The 10826-nt window shown below is 46.9% G+C and overlaps 1 protein-coding gene and 1 non-coding gene across 2 annotated transcripts in view; one reads left to right on the forward strand and one right to left on the reverse strand.

Annotated features, from left to right (window-relative positions):
• Nucleotides 1-6608, reverse strand: part of sema4f (sema domain, immunoglobulin domain (Ig), transmembrane domain (TM) and short cytoplasmic domain, (semaphorin) 4F) — a 42748-nt gene extending 36140 nt beyond the window's left edge. The window contains exon 1 of the mRNA XM_056443004.1: nucleotides 5826-6608. Coding sequence (XP_056298979.1) covers nucleotides 5826-5919 — 94 coding nt within the window. The 5' untranslated portion in view covers nucleotides 5920-6608. The remainder of the gene's footprint in view (nucleotides 1-5825) is intronic.
• A 3781-nt stretch (nucleotides 6609-10389) lies between these two features.
• Nucleotides 10390-10461, forward strand: trnaa-cgc (transfer RNA alanine (anticodon CGC)). The gene has a single exon. It is a non-coding gene; the product is annotated as a tRNA-Ala (tRNA).
• The last annotated feature ends 365 nt before the right edge of the window (nucleotides 10462-10826 follow it).

Consider the following 10826-nt stretch of genomic DNA (forward strand, 5'->3'; position numbering starts at 1 on the left):
GCGAGCAACACTCTGAGGCTCTTGTCATTGAGACTGCAGTGTGTGTGTGTGTGTGTGTGTGTGTGTGTGTGTGTGTGTGTGTGTGAGTGCGTGCGTAGCCTTGAAAAAGCTAACGGGTTAAGTGGAGGCTGTCAGTGACATGGTGATCCTGTCTGACCTGTGGCCTTGCCTTAAAACCACGTGACGCCCATCACCTGCTGTTTGTCTGGTTGGTTTTGTCCCAGTAACGAGATGGATCGATTTACCCTTTCTTTCTGCGTTTCATCATATTAATCAGTTTAAGTTTAATTTCCCAAAGCGTATCATCAGCGCTCTTCTCTCGGGCCACTAACACCACAACATCAAGATTCAACCTTGTTCCGCGGTCATTGACGGGTCAGTGCCTCCCCGTTGTCCTTTACTTCACCTTGAGTTGGTGAACAATAAAATCAATAATGATTTATATGACTGACGATGGTCCAAAGCATCGGTCAGCAATATTAAACACTTTCTAAGATGTGAAACTCGCTCCGGATCTCATCGCATGAAGGGACATTTTTTTCCATTAATAATGCCTCCAGGTGGATTTAAAATACTGAAAAAAAGGCTTCACTTTAACTTAAAATAAAATAGCACACGCTGGTATAAAAAAGAAGAAAAAAAACCTTCAGCTTAAGTGTACTCTCGATTTCTAAATGCTGAGAAGCGTTCTCGGTGCATCATAATTGGTTTCAACTTGCTTTCTATCCGATGGGATTTTCACGCAACAGAGGGCTGGAGAGGAAGGAGATGAGGGGCTGGAAGCAGAATCCCAATGAGTTGATGATATATGCTTGAGCCGCACCCCTCAATCCTTTCTTCCCAAGCCGTAGGTGATGCACGATGAATGCCAGGCGCACTTTCAACTCTGAGAGAGCGCTGTGTTCCACGTCATGACAGCGCAGCTCCCAAGATTTTCATGAGCGAGGGAGTGAGAACAAGGAAGGAAGGAGGAATGAATGAAGGAGAATTCCTCCAACCCACCTCCAACATCCTACCACGTCGTTGACCTCTGAGGGGCCTTGTGTTCAGACTGTTCGCAGCGGTCACACGCTGCGCGGTGACGGGCGTACAAGAGTTGGAGAATTAGGTCTGGGTGAAAAAAGCCACCAAGAATCCCGATCATGAAATCCTCCTGGGAATGCAACCACGAGCTTCTGCCTGCTTCGACTTTGTGCGTGCGTGTGCGTGGCCTTTGGCATCTGACTCGGCTTGACCTTTCCTCCAGTCACAGGAGTGCCTGTGTGGGCTGACCGTTCACAAACAACGTGGGAGAGTGCATGAACAGCGATGTACGTGTGCCGCAATCAGAGACAATGTCGGGGCTTCATAGAGAGCGCATTATCAGTTGAAGATGCATGAGAAGCTAATGAACTTTGCTGACGAACGTAAGGGGAGAGAGCGAGAGAGAGAGAGAGAGAGAGACTATGTTCTGTGGGAGGCCGGCGACAGCTCAGAATGAACTCCTCTCATACGTCTTTCATTCACTTCCTCCATTCCTCCCCTTCATGTTTAACTCATTTCTGGCTTAATTGTTCTCATATTTTGTAGAATTTAAACTTTTTTTTTCTTTTCCAAAGTGCATGGTAAACCAAAAACCATGCTGCTACCTTGATTTGTAAGAAGCGTTAGTTTAGGTTGAGGTTGAGGTCTGGCTTCAGTATTAGATGAGTCTCTTTTTCTCAGAGGCAAAGATCAGAGAAATTAAAGGATGAAAAAAAAGGATTTTAGAAGATCAACGAAAAGATAAGACGATAAAAGGAAACAGACGAATGAGAAAAGAAAGAAACACAGATACACTTTTGATACACTTTTGAGATACTAAGTTTTGGGTCAGGGGCTAAAAAGACCAACTATGGTTAGAGTTTCTAAACCACTTGAGGTAATTTACCAGCCAAAGGATGATATAGAGAGAAGTGCTTTCTGCTATATGGACTCGCTCTACAGCCAGCAAAAATAACCAGAGCTTATCAAACTAAACTGAAGGAAGCACCAAAAGCTTTTAACAAAGATTTCCATGGTACCACTCAACTCCACCAGGTCGTATGAGCCACACATAAGAAGAACGAGAAGGGTGAGTGCAGGATGACGAATGAACACTGGTGAAGGGATGAGAAAGAGGGAAGTTCTCTTGCCTTTGGATGACACATGGTACTCCCTGGTGGGAGACAACAGTTCAAACCCCAAAACACATAATCCCATGTAGTGCACGTGTATTCTCCCAGGCTGAAGGCCGGTTCAGACGGTTTAGTGGTGTCACTCTTCCCCACGGCGTTTCTCTGTGCGCGGCCACGAGGATTCTGCACATCACGAGCCAGACCGACATATCCAGAGCCATATCTGGAGCTCATATCATAGCTAATGTGCAAAGGCCACGTCGTGTGTGAGGTTAAACTAGTGCAGTTCAGAGGCTCGACTGCCTGTAATGTGGAATGAAAGTGAAACACAAGTTGCCCTCGGATTGAAACGAGGCACATATTCGCTTCGTCAGCGCTCGATGATCCATCAAGTTAAGGCGGAGGAAGTGGGGCGAGCGCCTCCAGTAGCACGATACATTTATTTTTATTTAAAAAAAATAAAAAAAAGTAAAACCAGCAGACGAGCTACCGAGAAATTTAAACTGACAAGAAGCAGTTGGCAGCGGCTGCGCTTCACATTGATCCCTCCTCATCGGAGTCGGACGCTTCCGCGAGTGGATAATAGTAGGAAGTGTGCAGCAACGGTATTACCTGGCAGCACAGACCAGACCACAGGTACACACAGCCGCCCGACAGCGCAATGAAATCTGGGCGATAGCGGTCTTCTTCAGCCTGCTTTGATTAGTCTTTGTGAGCTGGGACTCCCATCCACCCACGCATAGTTCACCGCGAGCCGAGTGCAAATGTTGGCTCAGAAACAGAAAACTCAAACTCAAAATCACCGACCGTGACTGGAGAGAGATTCTGTTTAAGCTCCTGTTTACTCCAAACAAAGACAAAGTATAGTTTCGGTGAGCAGGAAGGCAAACAGCAGGAGACGGACACTGGGTGGGCTCATCGGGGTCCTGATGCATATATACCTGCATAGTTACCGAGTAACCAAGCTCATTTCATTAGCCCCTGTCTCTCCTCCGCTGTATGCGGACCCTGATGCGAGCGGTAGGCCGACACCCTAATGAGGTTCATGTGAGGAGCATTAAAAATGGCTTCTAGACCAGTGAGACTGACTGGAGCTGATCCACATATAAATGTGATATAAAGCCGCCAAGTGATTCCTATATATGGACATTGTCGAAATGATTTCAGCACTTTTGGATGTATTCAAATGAAAGTAACTAAACGGTCTGGATACATATGAATGTGTGACGCGGTTACCCACCTGAATGCTTCATTGTTTGAAAAGCACAAATCGAGTAACAGGCTTGATTTATTTCAACCGAAAGCCCGGTCACTTCATGATGCAGCGGGTAACTTCAGCCGAGCAGTTTCACGACTTTTCCCCAAACACTTGGGAGGATTCCACGTCGGCCTCATTAGCCACCCGACCATTCAACATCGCATCTTCCATACCACACAAACATACATGTATCACAACGGCAGCGAGGCAGCGGGGAATGAACATAACTGTGATGCCAGACGGATGATATGGAGCAAAATGATTTAGAAAGATAAAGGAATCATAAAACAAGACTTTATTAACTGTGTATGAGGGAGTTGCCATAAGACCGGACAGACATCCTGTTGACGTGTTTTTAGCAGGACTACATGGAGGCAGCGTATACCTTTAGCTTCAACAAACACACGCATCACCTGACCAGTTGCTCATAACAACTGTCTTACATAAGCGTCTTCTCATGGGAGTAGTCGTTGCACACGTGCAAACACAGACAGACACGCAGCCCGCTGAGCACCCACTTTTAACCGTGCCGGAAGGAAATGTTGTCGGGGCTTCAATGGAGATGAGAGTCGTGCACCTTTTGCACCCAGGAGGCAACCTTTTGAAAAGGTGTCTGACGTAACTGCAGTCAACCCGTGACGCAACACAAACTACAAACGTTTGATGCATTTTCTTTATCCGCAATTGTTTTGTGGAGGCATGGCGGCTGCTCCGTGGGGGGAACCGCATCCGAGTGTCTCCGTCTCCCTCTCATCGCCGTTCGCTGGCACTCGGTCCGACTGTAATCGTTGCGGGGCCGGAGTGCCGCAGGCCGCGGTTACGTAACGTCACACAGAGAGAGGCAGCTAATTTACAGACACTGCATTCATTCAGCAAATGAGCCGGAATGCACGACCAGCAGCGGCTGTCTGAAGTAAGGGTTGAGCTGTAGATCAATCGCGGGTTTGGAAATACAAAAGGGGTTAAAGCACAATGAGCTCCGCCGCAGAGAGCAGCTGTGGAGCAAAGTCCTCTTATACAGTCAGGTGACTGGAGGGCAGTCTGATGGTCAATGCACACACAGTGACGCAACACCCCTACATATGTTCCTCCTCGCTGCATCTGGGTGTAAACACGATCACATGGTAGAGGGGGGGGAAGAGGGAGGGAAGGACTCGGACCAAATAATCAGGCACAGAAAGTATAGGAATAACATGCAGGAGGGAAAAACAACAGGGCAGATTTATTAACCTGCAGACAGAAAGGGAATGCATTCTAAACGTGGACAAATGGAGAGATGCACAAACACACACACACACACACACACACACACACAGGCTGCAATCCGATATCCAAAGGGTCACAACGTAGCTCTTTCGGACTACCGCCCCATGAGGTTCTCATCATTCTGTTGTGATGGATGTCCCCCCTGGTTTTGTGCTTTTTCATTTGAACTGTCAGCCAGTTTCCAGAAAACAGGAAGGCTGCAGAGTCTGTGCTGCTGACCACGACACAAAGGGGGAGCTTGTTAGAGAGCCGGGCTTGTCTTCTATTCACTGTGACTTATAGCCATCATAATTTGGGTCTGGTTCTCTTTCCCTTGTCAGTGTGGTGTCGATGTGATGCACACAAAAACTTTTCTAGAAGACAGGGAGTCGTTTCGGGGTCCTTTTAGACACTCACAGTCTGAACGTGTGCAAGCCGCCCTGTGTCCAGTCCACCAGAACTGTCCCTGAGCAAGATGCTGAATCACTGCCAAGCGTACAGAGCAGAGCCACCGATCCTGACCTCTGGCTTCTCCGGATGAGGGCAAATGAAAAGACAAAATTCCCCACATCCATCAATCCCTGCAGCGGGGGAAGAGCATTTGTCTGAACTGCCCCTTCACGATGGGGAGCAGCTACGTGTCTCTATGAATCCAGCAGCCCCGTCGCTTCTGCCCAGTCTGCGCACTGGTGGTGGGCGTGAAGCGGGTCGTGTCTGGCACCTGCCAGCATCACCATAGATCAATACACAATAAAGGCGCAAGGCAGCCCTTTGGCACCGCGCCGCTCGTGCGTAACGGCGTGCGGGGCTGAGGTTCACTGCGTGGCACTGGACACATGCAGGTTTAACTTTGCGTGAAATTAAGTTTTGCGCGAAACACTCTCAACGTTAATCCCACATTCGTTTTTAGAGCTGATAGTCCGGCGGGGCATATGCTTTAATGCCACAAGGAAATCCTGCAAACTGTGCTTAAGCCTCGGGTATGTTATTGTTTTTATAGCTGTTTTCATCATCATCATCATCATCATCATCGTCATCATGCTGTGATGGTGAAGCCAGCTGAAACACCTTTTCATTTGAAAATAAACATTCATCACATTTGGTTAAGACAACCATCCCAAATAAAAATCAGCTTTTTAAACAGATGTGTGTGTGTGTGTTTGCGTGTGTTTCTGTTTGGCACTCACCTCCCAGCCCGCCTCCCAGAGTCGCTGCCCAGGTGGCTCCCGAGAGCAGGAAGAGCGTCGGGAGCAGGATCAACATCACACCGCCAGGACGCATCGTGACCCGGCTCCTGTCCTGGTCCAGGACCGAGGTGGAGGTCCGTCCGATCTGGTTTTAAACGCCAAAGTCCCGGACTCGTGCACGTTTCAGCTGCGATGCACCCTCATCCTGTCCGAGCGTCGCAGGTTTCTCCGAATTCAAAAAGGCGCACAGCTTGGTCCAAGACACCGTCAGATAAGTTTGAGGTTATTGAAACACAAACAAACAAACAAAATGCGTCCTAAAACGTTGTATTCTGCTCTTCCGCTACAGGTTACCGCTTTACCAGAAGCTAAAGAGCTGCACAAAGCGCACACTAATGCACGCATCCGCTCATGGGTGCGTTATCTACTTAGGAAAAGCGACACGCAAAGAACAAGAGCACACGTTGTGGTAGTTATATCTGCGGGGTATTCCAGTCACAACTGTGCGTCAAAGTAATCCAAAGTGCCGTCCTCTCGTGCAGGAATAATTCTCAGTGTCCCGGGTTATAATAAGCCGGGAGCCTCGCTCTTATCCCCGCTCTGTGCCCGGGTGTCGCCGAGCTTGTCCCGCTGGTAGAAAAATAATAAATAAAATAATAAAAACCCTCCTCTCGTCTTCAGTTTTAGAGCATATGTGGAAAATAAAGCAAGAAAATCACGTTACGCTCCGTGAAGTAAAAAACAGATTCGTCCCGCACGCGCGGTGGTCGCTGGAGCTCGAGCTCGGTGCACGGCGGTGATGTCGGAGAGTGGCCACTGCGCCCGAGCGCCGGCTGAGTAGGAGCCGAACGTCTCGCGCCCCGCCCTCCGGAAAAGCTCAGCGCGAGAGTACGCAACAGGTAGGAGGATGACGTCACGGCCGACAGGTGCAGAGCATCTTTTTTTTCTCATTTTTTCCTTTTCTGATTCATTTGCAAAATAAACCAAATTAATCATTTGTAATTTGTGATTTTCGGCTAATCAAAATAAACTGAAATGAATTAATATCAAACTTCCGAGAAGAGGAAGTTTAATTTATTTTTGTGAGGTTCTTTAAAATGACATATTCATCTCCCGTGTGGGAAACAACAGGCAGCGGGGTCAGGGAGTGATTGAGGGGTCACTGTGTCCACCAGAGTGTCCTATTGTGGCAGCGGCTGCCCTGTCTTAAAATGAGATGAAAGCCTGTCGTGGTTCAAGTGAAACCTCTTTGTAGAAGTCCTTAAAACTTGGAGGGTGCACGTCCAACACGTTCTACTCTATTCAGACTGAGGTATAGAATAGGATTGGTTTAAAAAACAAAGCTAGGTTGTAGTTATGTAGTTATAATTCTTCAAATCCTTTAAGCTTCTCAGACACAACTCATTTAGTGGAGGATGTATTTTTCTCAATATTGCAACATATAATGCTGAACTCATATATCAGCTGCAGGCTAATATGTCTCTTGCATAATTCTTTAAAACAAACTAAATTAATAGATCCTTATTGAAAATGTTTGGCTAATATTCTATTTTTTTTTTTTACAAATGCAGATCAGGTTAAGATGTATTCTCTTAATTTTAAAGGTCAACCTAAATTGATCCAATGCTTTCCTCAAGTGACTGAAGACAGCCCTTCACACTATACGACTATTGTCGTATTCTTTCTACCAGACATTATGAATAAAAAGTGAGCCATAAACAAGCATTAACCACTGGACATATCCGTTTGAAGAAGGACTATTTGTTCCATATGCTCCTTTTAACTCGGCTCCATGAGGTCTGGTTTCCTTAATCCACCTGTCAGTCACCTGACACCCCAGGGGGCGGAGTCTAATGTAAAGATGATTAAACAGAAGATGTGAGGTCAATGGTCTGCAGGCCTGAACCACACTAACAATCCACAGAGAGGCCGTGCGCTGCCATGTGCTTTTCATTTGTCTTTTCATTTGTCTTGACATTTACTTCTGCAGCACTTCAAAAATAGAACACAATGTGATTTAGGTTGGTTCAGACACAACAGTTATTTGAAAATCAGTAAACTGCAGCCTCCTTAGATTAGAAATTTCTCAAGCTTGTGTTGTAATTCGAACACATTTGTATTAATTTATGCTGCAGCCGTGAAGCACTCAGCTTCCCGCTAAATCTCTCTTTCTCTAAAGAGGAGAGCAGGACGGCTGGCAGGGCTGACCGGCCAATTTCACGGGGCGGGGATGCAGACATGTACCCTGACTCTGGGACAAAGGGGAGGGGTCGCAGAGGAGCATGGATTAAAGGATTTGGTTGAAGAGGGGGAAGGAGGAGGAGGACATGGGGTCAGAGGTAAGGGAGCGATGATAAAGAAAAGCCAAATGGAGCTGAGAAGTGAGTGGCGCCGTCTCTAATCGAGCCCGATTAAGCTCACACTGTGCGTCTCATCTTTACGCGGCCAGTGACTTCTGAATGACTAAGCATCACTCCGTATCACAATGAACGTCTTCATCAGTGTAGTGGCAGTTGGAGATGAGGGCCCGCGGTGGGAAACCCCACCCTGCCTTCACCCATGACTTGTGGGTGGCTGTGTCGGAGTGGAGGCCCATGGGCCTGGGTCAGTTTCTCTTTAGCCTGACTCCAGGGCATCTGGAGCAAATAATAAGGGGGGTTGACATCTGATTTAGGATCTATCTGACCCCTTAGAGATGAAGTCAAGCTTCGCTGCTGCCCCCTGCTGGACAGGTGAAGCAAGTGCTAGTGAAATATTCAACACGATGCACTGAAAAACATGGTATTCAAGCCGAAGGTAAATGAGTTGTCATGGTGAGGAGACACAAAGACAAAGCGAGAGGCACAGACACAGTCAGAGTGATTGAAGCCTTCAAACCTCAAAAGCCCAAATCTGCATAAATTGGGCATACAGCTTGGCATAAATTAACCCAGGGAGGAGTTTGGCCTTAAAGGGATTGCCACGGCTGCTTATCTGTCCCCACATATTAATATTCAGACCATAAGGAAGCCACAGTGCGTGACCCTGCACTGCTTCTGCTCACCTGTGTGTCGGTGTGCATGCCTGCCTATGCATTGTCACACGTCTGTAAACGTGTGTGATTGATGTATGTGCGTGTTTGCAAAGCGTGTGTGCACATGTATATTTTTTTGTTTCACAAATTATGAGCGCATGCATGCAGTCAGACAATGGGTTAGGTCAAAGGTTTTGTACTCTAGTGTGTGTGTGTGTGTTGTGTGTCCGTGTGTGTGTGTGTGTGTGTGTGTGTGTGACTAATGGCTGGGGATCACTGGTTGAAATTGGGGGATTGTTGTGGGTAAGGGGGATGACAGAAAGGAAAATTAGTAAAAGTAAAGAGAAGGAGAGACACAGACGAGCCTCCGCCTCCACAAATGTAATTCAGAATCCCACGAGCAGCTGCTTCTCCATCAGCTTTAGTCCCGGCAAACACACAAGCACACATGTGTGCACTTGACATTGACCTTGTCCGTGTACCTCAGGGTAAACAGGGGGAGGGGGGGGGGTTTGCTCAAAATGATACAAATATAGTTTTTCTTGTGGAGTGGCATAACATCTATAAAATGCGTGATTTAACTGGTGATGAAAAGTAAGTAATGAATGCAGTCATGGCTTTTCATTCTATTCTCCCACTTATTCAGTAACAGCTTGTGTATGTGTGTGTGTGGGTGTGTGTGTGTGTGTGTGTGTGTGCGTGCGTGTGTGTGAGGAAGGGGGGGGGGTCAAAAAAGGCAGGGGACTTCTGGCCCGAGGAGCAGAGGGGCCACATGCACTCAAGCACAGAAACACTCATTTAGTTAACAGCTTTCATTTCTCTAATTAAACCCAATATAAAGTGCACATTGCTTTTCTGTCCGCATATCTCTCTCACCCATACGGGCCCCTACCAGGCCCCCACCAGGCCCCCACAGGCCCCCACCACCCACATGTCCCCCTCCGTTCCTCTGTTCCAATGTGTCAATGGAAGGCTCCATGTAAAAATCATAAAAGCAGAAACCCTCTAGAATGTGAGTATTTCCCCCAGCATGCCATTCGCGTTAAAGCCCACCCCCCCGTGTGATAGTCCCTGCTTGGTGTTCGTATCGCAGCTGGCTGGCTGCCAACTGATTTACCCCCCAGCCCTCACCTCTGCTGCGGAGGAAATGGAAGAAACGGCCCTAAACCATTTCGGCTAATCCCCGAGCAATAGACGGTGCTGTTTTATTGAGGGGCGGAGGTGGGAGGGATTCAGGCAGCAGCTCTGATTTGGATCAACACTCAAGTTAAAGCATTTTATTAGTTTTGTTCCTCCCACATTACCCGTAATTGTGTGTATATGTTGTCCAGGTTACTTAAGATACAGACATATCAACCTGCCACTAGATGGTTGATATGGTGAACAATATAAGATGAAGTCACTGAATCGGCCATATCTACATGCGCATGTGTCAACAATAAAGAGATTCAACAGGTGAAGACATGAAAACCATCGCCCCGCCTTCTTTGAATTGTTGCCATTCCAATGCAGTGACAGTGAGGCTGCAGCAGTAGGAGTTTTCGCCCAGTAGGGGATGTAGCTCAGTGGTAGAGCGCGTGCTTCGCATGTATGAGGTCCTGGGTTCAATCCCCAGCATCTCCAGCACTTTTTTTGGAGGAGGAGCTTGAGATGACGCACTCCTTTAATAATACATATTGGTTTAGCTTTGCACCCAATAGCAATAAATAAAGTAAATAAATAATTACAAAACCTGTATAAAATAAATGAATAAAATAAGCCACAAATAAACACATTCATCCATGATTTGATATATAATGGGGCTAAAAGTAAATGAGGAATTACATAACAAAGAAGGATGTGTGAGGTCTTGGGTTCAATCCCCAACATCTCTAATTCTTAACTGCAAAGGAATTAAAGCAGGGAGCAGGAGCCTCTCCTTTCAATACAGAACAATACACTCCTTTAAAGGGATAACTGATCATTGGTGACACATTTTGTTTTGGATG

This window comes from Pseudoliparis swirei, chromosome 21 (genome assembly GCF_029220125.1).
Source record: "Pseudoliparis swirei isolate HS2019 ecotype Mariana Trench chromosome 21, NWPU_hadal_v1, whole genome shotgun sequence".
NCBI classification, from domain to species: domain Eukaryota; kingdom Metazoa; phylum Chordata; class Actinopteri; order Perciformes; family Liparidae; genus Pseudoliparis; species Pseudoliparis swirei.